The sequence below is a fragment of the Neovison vison genome, chromosome X (genome assembly GCF_020171115.1).
Source record: "Neovison vison isolate M4711 chromosome X, ASM_NN_V1, whole genome shotgun sequence".
Taxonomy (NCBI): domain Eukaryota; kingdom Metazoa; phylum Chordata; class Mammalia; order Carnivora; family Mustelidae; genus Neogale; species Neogale vison.
Window position 1 is genome coordinate 93,356,516 of NC_058105.1, and position 13,778 is coordinate 93,370,293.

Sequence of the window (13,778 nt, forward strand, 5' to 3'; positions counted from 1 at the left end):
GAAGCAGGCTCCCTGCTGAGCTGAGAGCCCAATGTGGGACTTGATCCCAGGACCCTGAGATCATGACCTGAGCTGAAGGCAGAGGCTTTAACCCACTGAGCCACCCAGGCGCCCCAAATTTATCAGTTTTTAAAATCATGCCTTCAGAATGGCCTCGCATACATTGAAAAGACTTTGCCATTCCAAGATTATGTTAAAAACCGCTCACTTTCGGAATACTTTTCTGATTTCTTCTGTTACATTGAAGACCTTTGATCCTCAGAAATGCATGCTGGTGTAAGAAGTCACAGAGGAGGTGAACTTTGTTTCCTTCATGGGGAGCTCTTTGTCCCAGTGCTATTTTATTGAATAATCTGTCTTTTCTTCGTAGGTTTTAATAATACTTTTGGAAAATCATTGCATGACTCTACATCATCTCTAAGATTCCCTTTAGCATTCTGTAAACATCAGACTTGAAATAACTGTACTCTCACACCTTATCTGACTAATAACTATTGGCTAATGTTCCCAGTCTCCCATGAAACTAAATTTCTCAAGGGCTACCATTTATTGAACAGCTATTATGTCCCACTTCTTCACTGATCCTCTGTTATGTCCCAGTTACTACAAAGCATAACTTTCTATGCCATGTACCAGTGGTTCTCAAACCTGAGAATCACTCAGAAGCTTTCTGAGTCAGCAGGTCTGGGGTGGGGCCTGAGAATATGCATTCCTAACCAGTTCTACAGGAGACGCTGCTGCTGCTGATGGTCTGAGGACCACACTGTTTTATACCACGGAAGAAAAACAAAATCATGCCTGTTTGTTCAGGAAACTAAAGCTCAGATAGCTTAAGTGACCTGTTCAAGATCTCGTAGTCTTTGAGGGGCAGAAGCAGAATTCAAAGCTGTTCTTGCCCCTTCCTCTTTCCACTCGGCCCATTGCCTGGCGGCGGGGCAGTAGGAGGAAGAAGGGAAACAAGGATCATGTCTGGATCCCCACCCGCTCCCAGAGTCTCTGGCACTTTGCACACTGACACTTAAGAGGTACACAAGGTCATCTTGAAAGAATGACCAAATTGTTGTGTGCCCCTGGCGATGTGAGCCATATATGACTTTCTCTTCCTTCATATTGTTGGTGACCACGTAGACTTTAGACGTTTGAAAAAGAACAAAGTGTCCTGTCGAAAAATTAAAATGAAATGGCAAACAGAAGGAATAGCTCATGGGGTCTTTGAATGAAGGGATGGGTGTCTCTTTTACTTCTTTCTTTCTTCATTTGCCCTTTTGTCTTTTTCTCTCCCCCCACCCATAGGTTGAAGAAACTGTGTGAGCTCTATGCAAAAGTTCTGGGCTCCCAAGAAGCTTTGCAAGTAAGACCATGTTTCATCACTTTCCTCAGAGAGAGACCCCTGATTTTGTCCTCAGGGGGCTACCAGGAATTGGCTCATGCAAGTAGGGTTCTAGAGGGCTCCTGTGTTCTCTGATAGTTCAAGAATCCCACAACACTGTTGTGTTGTGGGCGATGCCACACTTGTTCCTGAGTTCAGTGTTCTTCCTGGAGCGGAACACTGGGCCACACCACTCCCACCTCTGTCAGAAGGTTAGAAGATCAGAGCTTGTGCTACTCCTCGGGAGATCTAGGGTCCTAGCAGCTGGGATGGGAATGCAAACAGTTTCTTTCTCTCTCTCCAATCCTACAAAAAGATGGGGTTCTCATTTGTTTACATGAACTAGCATATAAGCATTCCCCAACGTGTCCCCCCACCCTTCTCTGTCTCAGAGGTACAAATCGGGTGGCCTGTCCCTTTCCTGCACATCCCCTTTTCTCTTGTTTTACCCTTGAATATTAGGGGTGCAGAGAAGATATGCCAATTGACTTAGGATGAACCTTGCCGGCCAAGTTTCACAGACCCCTTTGGAAGTAGTCTTAGAATAAGGACCTTTCGATCTTCAAGTTACACAAAGACTAGCCCTACCCGGCCCGGGCTGGATAGGGTGAGATCACAAGGCCACCGGTGTGATAGGGGCATTTGGTGACCTCCAGAGAGCACACTGTGCCCCTAACCAGTAGATAGGTCACCTCCCTCATCCATATTTAAAGCAATGAATTGGTGTTCTCGTGACATGCACCAGACCGTGGGGGTTTTTAATGTTTGAACATGGATTAAATCACCTTTTGAAAGTGATTATTAGGGGGCGCCTGGGTGGCTCAGTGGGTTAAAGCCTCTGCCTTCAGCTCAGGTCATGATCTCAGGGTCCTGGGATCGAGCCCTGCATCGGGCTCTCTGCTCAGCAGGGAGCCTGCTTCTCCCTCTCTCTCTGCCTGCCTCTGCCTACTGTGATGTCTGTCTGTCAAATAAATAAAATCTTTTTAAAAAAGTGATTATTAGGGCGCCTGGGTGGCTCAGTGGGTTAAGCCGCTGCATTTGGCTCAGGTCATGATCTCAGGGTCCTGGGATCGAGTCCCGCATCCGGCTCTCTGCTCAGCGGGGAGCCTGCTTCCTCCTCTCTCTCTCTGCCTGCCTCTCTGCCTACTTGTGATCTCTGTCGAATAAATAAATTAAAAAAAGTGATTATTAAATATGGTTATCCATGAAGCATTTGAAGACAATGGAGACCCATGTACAAATGAGCAGTTAAAGCATGAGAAAAAGCTAATGAGGAGGCTAAGAATGTTTACCTTGTTAAGCCTCTTAAATCCAAGTCTCTGCAGTGCTCGCTGTGACTCAGTTGAGTAGCTACATGGCTTAATCTTCTTACTTCCACACTCATCTTGCTCAACTTCAAGGCGACTCATTCCCTCCACTCAGGCTGGTGTAGCTTTCCAATCTGTCATTTTTGTTCATTCTTTTAAAGCACAATTTTTTACATCCCTACCCCCCGCTCCCACACACATAATGTAGGTGAAACTCATGCTCTTAAGGATTTGGGGAGTTCCTTTGAATGAGACTGATTGATTGATTTGAAGAGAAACATAATAATAACGAAGAATGTGTTCTGTTTCTTTTGTGTGTGTGTGTGCTTCCATAGGCCACTTAAGTTTATTTTATTTATTTGAGAGAGAGAGTACGAGGGAGGGGAGAAAAGCAGACTCCTCACTGAGCAAGGAGTCCAATGTGAGGCTCGATCTCTGGACCCCAGGATCATGATGTGAGCCGAAGGCAGACACTTGACCAACTGAGCAACCCAGGCAGCCCTAAAGAGTTTAAATATAACCGTAGCCTCTAGGCTCTAGGCTTGCGAATGTAATAGCAAGACCATCAATATACACACGCTAGAAAAAAAATCATTTCATGTCTGTTAAAAACGACAGGTTTTTCCGTTTTAAAATGCTGTTCCAGATACTTCCCCTGGGTAGATCCTCAAGCTTTCTTGAGGTTAACGTTCTGAGATGTGCTCAGGCTGAGGTGGTGTGTCACTGAGAATCCCTCTAATGACCTGTGAGATGGTTGTTTGGGGAACCCCAGTTGGAAGGGAAAGCAGTTGCTCCCAAATTTAATGTGGGAAAGTCTCTTTTTTCAAAGAAGAATGTGGATGATTCATTGTGGCTGATAAAAATGAGCTGGTCCTGTCCTTGTTTGCTCTTGGCACAAAGAGGAGCACTTGCTTTTGTCTTGCGTTGGTGTTCATTGTGTGGAAGGAAGCAAGCCCGGGAGCAGGGAAAGGGGAAAGAGAAAGTCCACCCTCTCTCCTGAGTGGCTGGAAACAGCCAGAGAAGAGTGCTCCTGAGGTGGTGGTTGCCCTCAGATGTAGAGAGGGCACAGGATGTGGCAAGGCCACTAATGACCTGGACCCAGGGACAGCCCTCAACGGCGGCCTTGTGTTCTGTAAACAGGATACATTACACACGACTATCCAACATGCCCTAGGTGACTGCATATTTCTTAGGCAAAACATTTTTTCAAAATTTACTTTCAAGCTGACATTTTTCTCTTAAAACTTGCTGGTGATTTTCATGTCAAAATAACACTTAATGATAAAGCTTATTTTAGTTATTTTAATAAAGAGCTCAAGCTTTGCAGAATATTCGCTACTGTTTTGTCTGTTTGTGGCAAAACATGTTCTTCAGGCCAATAGTTGTTTGCAAGAGCCCAGATCCATAGATGTGTCTTCAGCCCGTGAAAAACACTCATTTTTGTCTACCTAGCTTCCCCCCACAAAAGCTCACTTCCACCAAAGTCATGAGTCTGGGCCTCCTTTTTCTTTGACAGACATGTTTTTCTGCTGTTCTCTCTGCTCCAACCACTCCAGTAAGCATAAATCCTTTTTTTTTAAAGATTTTATTTATTTGACAGAGAGAGATCACAAGCAGGCAGAGAGAGAGGAAGGGAAGCAGGCTCCCCGCTGAGCAGAGAGCCCGATGTGGGGCTCGATCGCAGGACCCTGAGATCATGACCTGAGCCAAAGGTAGAGGCTTTAACCCACTGAGCCACCCAGGTGCCCAGCATAAATCCTTTTTTAAACTTGTCTTGAAACCATTAGGCACTAACAACTTTTTGAAAGGTAAGACCAATTGAAACGTGGAATGAGACCATAGCAGTTCATGAACGTTTCCTGAGACATGAATGAACTTTCTCCAGTCAGAATGTCTTCCAAGTTTATTACCAAGGGCATTTACCTGCCTGAAGACATATCTCTTGAGAACATCAGGCTAGTAATAAGGCTCTCTTTCAGACGAATATTGGTTCTTCAATATGATGCGCACCGGGCTGTGTTCGATTTATTCTAGAGTAGATAACTTGGTCTGAGTCTCCTCTGAACCCTTGTCTTTCTCTCTTGCAGCCCGTGCACTATGAAGAGAAGAACTGGTGTGAGGAACAGTACTCCGGGGGCTGCTACACCACCTATTTCCCCCCTGGGATCATGACTCAATATGGAAGGTAGAGTAAAAGTGTGCTAAGCTCTCACTGAAATTCCCCGAGCCTGAATCCAAACTCTAAATGGGTTTATGGACCCTTTCTCCCTTTTGATCTTGTAAATGCTAAAAAAGAAGGGAGGGAGAGAGGGAGGAAGGAAAGAAGGGATTCCCAATTTCCTTTGCATCTTGTGAATCTCCTGGGTAAAGTCATTACAACTCTGCCCCACGGAGGTGCCTTCATTTCTGGAGTCTTCGGAAAGAGCAGTCCCAATCAATACAACCAATGAAGGTGGCCACACAAGAATGGGAGTTTAGATATTCAGCAGGTTCGCTTACATTGTCAGAAGAATTATCTTTATACTGAGGTTAGAGCTCAGTAAAATTTCCTTCAAATGGAACTGTCGGGGAGCTTGGATGGTTCAGTCTGTGAAGCGCTGGACTCTTGTTTTCGGCTCAGGTCATGATCTCATGGGTGGTGGGATCGAGCTCCCCATTCGGCTCCAAGCTCAGTGCAGAGTCAGCTTGAGATTCTCTCTCTCCCTCTGCCCCTCTCCCCACTCGTGTGAGTGTGCTCATGCTCTCTCTCTCTTTCTCTCACTCTGTCTCTCCAATAAATAAATAAGTCTTTAAGAAAATGGAACTGTAGAAGTACCTGCATGGGTACAGCATTCATAAAAGCAATCATCAAGTCGGAATTTCTTAGAAGTTTATCACGAAGGACGCTGACCTGCCCAAAGACATATCTCTGAATGTATCAGGATAATAAGGCTCTACTTCTGACCTATACTGGTTCTTCGATATGAATTCTAGACTGGAAGTGCAGGGACTTAGGTACAGTCCTGACTCTGCCCATAACTAACTTTGTCATCCTGGACAGTTCACTTCTCTCTGGACCTTGCTTCCCTTGGCAGGTGTATGAGAAAGTGCAAGATAGCATACAAGGAATAATAATCAGTATGTTAATGACAACATAAGAGATTTTTTTAAAAAGACTGGTTTTATTTATTTATTTATAGAGCGTGATTTGGCAAAAGGGGCAGAGGGAGAGGGGGAATCTCAAGCGGCCTCCAGCTAAGCTCAGAGCCTGACACGGAACTCTATCTCACCACCCAGAGATCATGACCTGAGCCAAAAGCAGGAGTCAGACATTTAATCATTGAGCCAGCTGGGTGCCCCAAGAGTTACTTTTTTTTAACACATTTTCTGAGATATAATTCACATACCATACAATTTACCCAAAGCACACGATTCATTGGCGTTTAGTATTAACAGTGCATGCGTCCAAGTAGGACGCACTGGTGTTTAGATAATTGTGTTTGATGACAATGACATGGTATGGATTGATAATCTACCAGTAACTTTTATGACCATTATAGTAATATTAAGCAAAACAATAATTTAAAGGCAAGAGCTCAATCTCAAAAAGATAAGAAATGTAGGGTAGTGTGAGGAAAAGCCTGTTGGCAGTATGCAGTAAAAAGAGGGTAAGAGTGAATGTGAACAGATGATCGATCTGTCCACCTAAATCAGTCAAAGAAGGATTAAAACCTGCTTGTGCGAAGATACACAATGACTTTGGTGAACACTTTCCTTATCTCCCTGAAGATGGCAAAGTGTCACATATGAGAACATTCTGGGGCCAAAGAGTACCACCTGATTAGCTACTGGGTCATTTAGTTCATTTTTGAATATGCTAAGTATAGAATGTGTCCATAGTAATTGCTTCATTCAAGGCGTATTGGCTAAGTGCCAACCGCTTGCCAGCTCCTGTGCTGGAAATGTCCATACCAAGAAAATTCCTCCGCACTGTGAAGGAGCTGACCCTGTTTGGGGCTGGGGAGGGGGTGGGGAGAAGAGAGGAGAGAAAACTTTGACTCTAATGTGCTGTGGTAAGTACTCTAATAGATGGGTATACAGATGTCTTGGGTATCCAGGGAGAGATGGGCTAGCCTTACCAAGAGAAATAGAAGAAAGCTTCATAATACACACACCGCCTGAGGAGCGTGGAAGGCGGAGAAGGGTATTGAATGATGCACCCTGGGCAGATGGACACTTACGAGCAAACACTTGGACTCCTTCAAGTTTGTGGGAGGTCTGGGAAGAAGTTCTGTGTGCCTGGGCTCTGAGTCATACTGGGGATTGAATGGAGAATCAGAAAAGTAAATAGGATCCTTTGCCTCATACAACAGATTCTGGAAGACAAACTTCCCCTTTAAACAAAGAAAGGCCAACCCGAGCAGGACTTTTGGTTTGGGTTTTGTAATGTGATTAGATTTCTGACGGCGGAATGGCAAACTTCATACTCAGTCCCCTAAGATGTTGGAAGACAATGTCTGTCAGGCCACCGGGTGGCGGGGAGCTAAGATTCACCTGCACTGGCTTGACCCTGGCCACACGACAGAAGCAGTATAAACCCCATCATGTCAGGCATTCATGGTGACGGGCCAATGCCCTGTTCTCATCTTGATTTCTTCCCAAGGACATGTATCAGGCTTCATATCACCAGCTTCAATTTGGAGGGTAGAGACTAAGGCTCAGCATATCTTGGTGACCTAGCTCCCAGACCAAGCAAGGACTACCTGCCAAAGGGCTTCCCGTGACCCATCAGGTTCATGACATTTGAGGTAGTGCTGTGAGTGAGCTCTTCATGGCCCTGGAAGTATACAGAAAACACTCCCTTTGCATTTCTAAAGGGTAGACAGAAAAAGGAATTGTAGTGATGAAGCAATAAAAACATGTAAGGAAAATATTTTACTCCACCAAGCCATGAGAAATATACATGGAAATAATCCCTTTTTGTGCATATATACTGCCTGCTCACTCACCTGCAAAAGAAGAGACAGGATTTTTTTTTTTTTAAGAGGCAGAGACAGGGATTTTTGCTTCTCTAGCTACTGGATTTCCCCCCCAACCCCCGCCCCACCGGCACAAGGGAAGATTCGCACCAAACAAATACAGGAAAAATATCTCTTTGTTTGAAATTAATTCTTAGTTTTTACATTCCAATGGTTTGCATGACTAGTTCTCTAAGAGTTTATTCTCTCATCTAATATTTAATTCTAGGATTTGGCCAGGCCTTCCAGAAGTTTCCAATTTGTTGTTTGTTCCCTCGATTTGAAAAAAGTGAACATGCACGGGGACCTCAGTGGCTCAAGGAGTTAAGTGCCAAATCTTCATGTTGGCTCAGGTCATGGTCTCAGGGTCGTGAGATCAAGCCCCACATAAGACTCCATGCTGGGTGCAGAGTCTGCTTGAGATTCTCTCTCTTCCTCTCCCTTTGTAAAATCTTACTAAAAAACAAGAAAAAAGTGAACATATATAATGTTGATGTTGATACCTGAGGCAAAGTATAGAGGATAAAAACAGAGACCTTGACATTCCTCCTGTGTAAAAAGCAACATTGTTTAATGAACTTGGAAAAAAGGAATTCACCTTCTCTTGCAGGGAATCCTTCCTGAGTACCTTTAGGTTCTCCAGGCCCTTCTGGCTGTGGGTCGTTCCAGATTATTCCATGTATTACTGGCAGCATTTAATATTCTATAATATCTTCTCTTCTTCTTTCTCCCCTTTTTTTATTCTTAATGGCTTCAGCGAGGAACAGTGAAGGAAAATCCACCAATTCAAGAAAACCCATTTGGTTTTCTGATAAAAGGCTTGATGGTGTACAGTGTTGACCAGGATAGAGCTTGGGTGTCCACTCTGGACAGCCACATCCCTTCCTTGATGTAAAGGAAACTTGAGATAGGATGAATAACGACGGGGCAACAGTGTCCATGTCCCTTATGGTATTTTTGTCAGGGTAACAACAAAGCACCCCTCTTAGAAGCCAAATTCGGTACACTCTGTCCCTTTGTATAGCATATGGCCTCTCTTTGCTAACTGGTGTTGATGATACACAAGGCAAAGCACAGAGGGGGAAAAAAAAACTGACACCAGAGACCTTGACATCTGGTAGACCTAGTTCCAATACTAGGTCTGCTATTTTCTAGCACTTTGACTCTTGGCAAATTAGTGCATATTTCTTCAAGCCTATTTCTCATGTGTAAAATGGGATGATGATAATAGTAGGTATGTCACGGAACTCTTTAAAAAGATTAAATAATTCAATAGAGGGAGGAAATGTAACTAGGTGACTAAGACTGTGGGTGCTCAGGGTCCCTGGGTGGCACAGTCAGTTAAGCAAGCATCCAACTCTTGGTTTTGGCTCAGGTCCTGATTTCATGGGTTGTGGGGTCGAGCCCCATGTAGGGTTCTGCACTCATTTGGAAGTCTGCTTGAGGATTCTATCCCTCTGCCCCTCTACTCTCTCTCTCAGATAAATAAGTAAAACTTAAAAAAAAAAAAAGACTGTGGGGGCTGGAGTCAAACAGCCTGGGTTCAGATATCAGCTCTGCCACCAACTAGCCATAACCTAGAGCCTTACTAGCCATGACCTAGAGTGAATGACTGTCTTTGTTGCTGATTAGATTCCCCACGAGGCAGACTCTGAAACACAGATTCACATACAGGATATATTCTCGAGACAGCCCTTGAGGTCAGTACTTGCAGAAGTGAGAGGAAGGAAGCAAGAGTGGGCAGAGGGAGAAGTTGTACTGTGGTACAACTTCTTGGAAGCTCTGGAGCTAGGATGGCCCTTAAGAGTTGTTTCAAGTTGGAGCGAAGAGGTAGAGAAGTCCTTATCACCCCATGGTGCTTAGTCATTGAATGCTCCTGGTTCTAGAAGAAGCATGACCTTGAGGTGATGCAGTTCTCTTCAGCAGAGCCAATCCCTGGAGAGGATTGACATCCGAAGACATCTTCTGGCAGCACTCCCAGCAGCTGGGAATAAATCCTTCATTCCTGAAGCACGGGGGGTGGTCTTGGTAGTGTATCACAGTGTCACAGTTCGTATAACTTAGTATTCTCATCTGCAAAATGGGGATAATCTTAACACTTAAACTTAATGCTGTGGCGAGGATTAATGCACTTTGAAGAGGGCTTGGGACCCAATAAATCTTAACTGTTATTAACACAAGTAGCAGTAAGCTCTCAGTGAGTCACAGGGTTTGTTTGTTTGTTTTGTTTTCAAGATACATTGAGAGAGAGAGAGAGTGAACAGGGGGAGGGGACAGAGGGAGAGGGAGACAAGAAGACTCCCTGCTGAGTGCAGAGCCCAGCACAGGGCTCGATCTCATGACCCTGAGATCATGACCTGAGCCAAAACCAAGAGTCAGATGCTTAACCAACTGAACCACCCAGACGACCCTAATGAGTGGTAGTTTATGGCCATAGTCAGGCTCACAGATTTGTTACCTGTCACTGATGGAGATCATTGTTCTGTAGTTTATGGCCATAGTCAAGCTCACAGATTTGTTACCTGTCACTGATGGAGATCATTGTACTGTGTCCTCTAAGTGATGGGGAATCCAGAGCTTAATGAGAGGAATTGATTTGCCGAGTCCATTGGTGGACTCCCCAACCAGTAGGGAACTGAGGCAGGTGTCACCTTGCTTGGACCTGGTGAGCCATAAAAGCATCGGGCCCTAATAGTCCCTCATTTCATGTAGGAGAAGCAAATACATACTCCATTGACATCATCCCCTATACCTGTAGGCTCTTGGTGCAGGAGCAGCCTTCAGCTTTTACTCCTGGTCTGTGACAAGGATCATGCAGTAGCCGGAGGCACCTGTGAACGTCATCCCAGAATTACCCATGAACTTCCAATGCTTAGTATCAGAGGAAAGCATCCGGATTTGGTCTTTGTGGGAGGGCTCTTCTCTGTCTCTCTGAGACTGACCACTTTTACCTCTTTGCTTTTGTTTCAAGGGTTCTACGACAGCCCGTGGGCAAGATTTATTTCGCTGGCACTGAGACAGCCACGCACTGGAGTGGTTACATGGAGGGGGCCGTGGAAGCTGGGGAGAGAGCAGCCCGGGAGGTAGGGCCTTGGGTCATGGACTGTGGGAAAGGGGGTAATGCATGGGTCTTATAAGCAGGTCAAAGATGTCTGAGATCCTGGAGGCCAATTCCCCAGTGACCTCCATCTGAAGACCCATGAAACACCATTTTAACAGTATCCTCAAGTGCAACGAACACCTTAACCCAAAAGTAATGAAAATATCGATCACGTCGTCCAAAGTGAAAAGACCCCATGGGGCAAAAGATCCCGATGGTTATACTTGAGAAATCACCCAGGACTAATGTTATAGAACTCAAAATGTTTTTTTATGATGACTCAGAATTCATTTATATATTTCCTGACAATCCCTATGTCTCATTCCTATCAAGGTATGTTCATAACTACTCAAATCTATGGTAAGCCCCATGGTTGGGGCTTCTTATGTCATAGCTGAAAGACCTTTCAGAGCCTTTCAAAGATTGAATGGACTATGTTGGCTTTTATCCTGGTGTTTTGGATGGATATCCTGAGAGACAATCAGTTAGTCTTTTATTTAAAGAGGAGATTAGCAGCAGAAAGGTGGTGTCAGCTCTGTTACTCACCAAAATCCTCTTTTCAGATCCTGCATGCCATGGGGAAGATCCCTGAGGATGAAATCTGGCAGTCAGAACCAGAGTCGGTGGTAGGTTATTTTTTATTTCATGAATTTTTAAATCCCTCTTCTCTAAAAGCAATTATTTACCAAAAGAATCACTTGTAATGGTCATATACCTTTCCCTAAGTGATTTAACCCATGCATGTTTGAAAAGATACCATAAAGGTGTGCTTGGGTGGCTCAGTCAGTTGAGCCTCTGACTCTTGATTTTGGCTCAGGTCAAGATGAATCTGGGAACCCTGAAAAAAATAAGATAAAATTAAGACATTTTAAAAAAATTTTAAAAATAAAAAGTACATTAAAAAGAAAACTGAAGGGATCCACGAACTCCCCAAATTGTTTATAGATTTTTGTATATATGTATTAAAGGGGTAAAAGGGGTCTTCTCAAAATTCATGGAAACCACCAAAATTATTTTTAATCAATCTATATTTTAATTTAACTTAATTTCATTAACAATTTTATAAAAAAAAAAGATCTCAGGATTGTGAGATCGAGCCCTGGGTGGAGCTCATGCTGGGTATGGAGTCTGCTTAAGATTCTCTTTCTCCCTCTCTCTCTACCCCCCACCCCGCCGAAAAAGGGAAGAATTTAAAAAGATACCATGAGCTAGGGTAGATGAGAGATTTAATAGAAATTGATAAACTTATAGCCTGCCACATCCATTGCAGATTATTAGGAAAAAATACAGTTTCTTTTGGTCAGAGAGTTCTTGAACATTTTAAGAACTCAATAAATGCCTCCTGAATAAATGTCTAACAGTGAGTAGGAAATAAAAGGAAAATAAGTCAGCATCCACTATCTAGGGACCAAGGAGTGGAATGAAAAAGAGCAGATGTAGATTAGCAAATTATTTTCAATATATGCACTGTCATTTTTGTAATAAAACCCCAGGAAGTTTTCCTGACTTGAAGGAAGGACACAGAGGATAGACTGAAATGCATTACAGAGGACAAGGGTCAAAAAGGACAAAGTTATTCCTTGATCAGTGTGAAGTCCAAAAGAACAGCCATGCCTGTCCAAGTCATTGCCTCAGTGCTTTTATCAAAGATGGGACTGGGGGCTGAGTGGACCACAGATCCATTCAACTCAACAAATATTTATCGTGTACCGACTTGGCATCAGCTACCATGCTAAGGGTAGAGCAGTGCTTTCACAGAGCAACAACATGTGGGGAAAACACATGATAACCAGAAAGTATAAATGTCTCGGAGCAGACTTCTCAAGGGTGGAAAAAGTGGAGGCCATTTTAGCCTGGGGTCACAGGAAAGGCTCCACTAGGAGCCTGTAAAGTAAGACTTGAAGGATGAGTCCGAATTAGCCAAATAAAGGGCCTAGTGGGGAATGAGGACGAGTGCCATGAGCAGCAGGAACATTGTATTTCCTGGCGTAGAGGTGGGCAGGAGTAGGTCATGTTCAAAGAACTGGAGGAAACAAAGAATTTCTGAAGCAAAGTGCGTAAGCCCTGTGCTGACACTGAATGTTCTCTGATCCCAGGATGTCCCTGCACAGCCCATCACCACGACCTTCTTGGAGAGAAATTTGCCCTCCGTGCCAGGCCTGCTGAAGCTCATTGGGTTGACCGCCATCTTTTCAGCAACCGCCCTTGGCTTCCTGGCCCACAAAAGGGGTCTACTGCTGCGGGTCTAACCAGTGTGTGGGTTTGGGGCAGGGGTTGTAGTGAGGTTCCAAAAAGACATAAAGACTGTAGAATGACGTGGCTCGGAGCATGAAGATAAGTCAAACTTCCGACCATAAGAAACACGGTATGTCCATTTCCAGTGGACCCCTGCATATACTCCCTTACCTGGCTTCATGCTCTTTCTTGCCCATTTCCAAGTTTACTGCGCTCAGAATCTTTCTAGTAGTTAAACAGGCTTCTTAAAATCCTCACTGTGCCACGACGCACCTTGCCCATGCACAAAAAAAACCTACTTTTTTCCCCATCTCTGTGGCTTTGTGCTGGTCCTTTCTCTTAGGTGTAACATCCTTGTACTTGTCCTTTGAATCCTGTATTGTTATAGCTGGGCCTTAGAGACTATCTAGTCTTCACTTTCTTTTGTAGTGTTGATCAAGCTAAGGCCAGGAGAGATGGAACTTAAATCGCCCAAGTTTCACAATAAGCCACTTGTATCTGGGGGATAAGCCACTTGTATCTGGGGGACTAGAACACAAGTCCATTGCTTCTCCCATCCCCCCAGGTGTATGCCCCAATCACCCTCTTCCACTCCCTGCCATGGTCATCGATGGTGTCCCTTTGTGTGGGTTTATGCCATACTAAGTTGTTAGGCGCTCCTCAGTGCTACTCAGTATACATCTTTAAAGCATTACTGTCTTGTGCAGTGTGTCTTCAGCTGATTTCAATTTCTTTGAGGATAGGAATCTTGCGTTTTCTTCCTTTTGTAT

At 44.3% G+C, this 13,778-nt stretch overlaps 1 protein-coding gene across 2 annotated transcripts in view; it reads left to right on the forward strand.

Annotated features, from left to right (window-relative positions):
- Positions 1-13,368, forward strand: part of MAOB (monoamine oxidase B) — a 105,025-nt gene extending 91,657 nt beyond the window's left edge. For both annotated transcript variants that reach the window (XM_044235444.1, XM_044235445.1), the window contains exons 11-15: positions 1,294-1,351; positions 4,764-4,861; positions 10,645-10,756; positions 11,337-11,399; positions 12,870-13,368. In XM_044235444.1, the coding sequence (XP_044091379.1) occupies positions 1,294-1,351; positions 4,764-4,861; positions 10,645-10,756; positions 11,337-11,399; positions 12,870-13,022 (484 nt within the window). In that variant the 3' untranslated portion in view covers positions 13,023-13,368. The remainder of the gene's footprint in view (positions 1-1,293; positions 1,352-4,763; positions 4,862-10,644; positions 10,757-11,336; positions 11,400-12,869) is intronic.
- Positions 13,369-13,778: the final 410 nt, after the last annotated feature.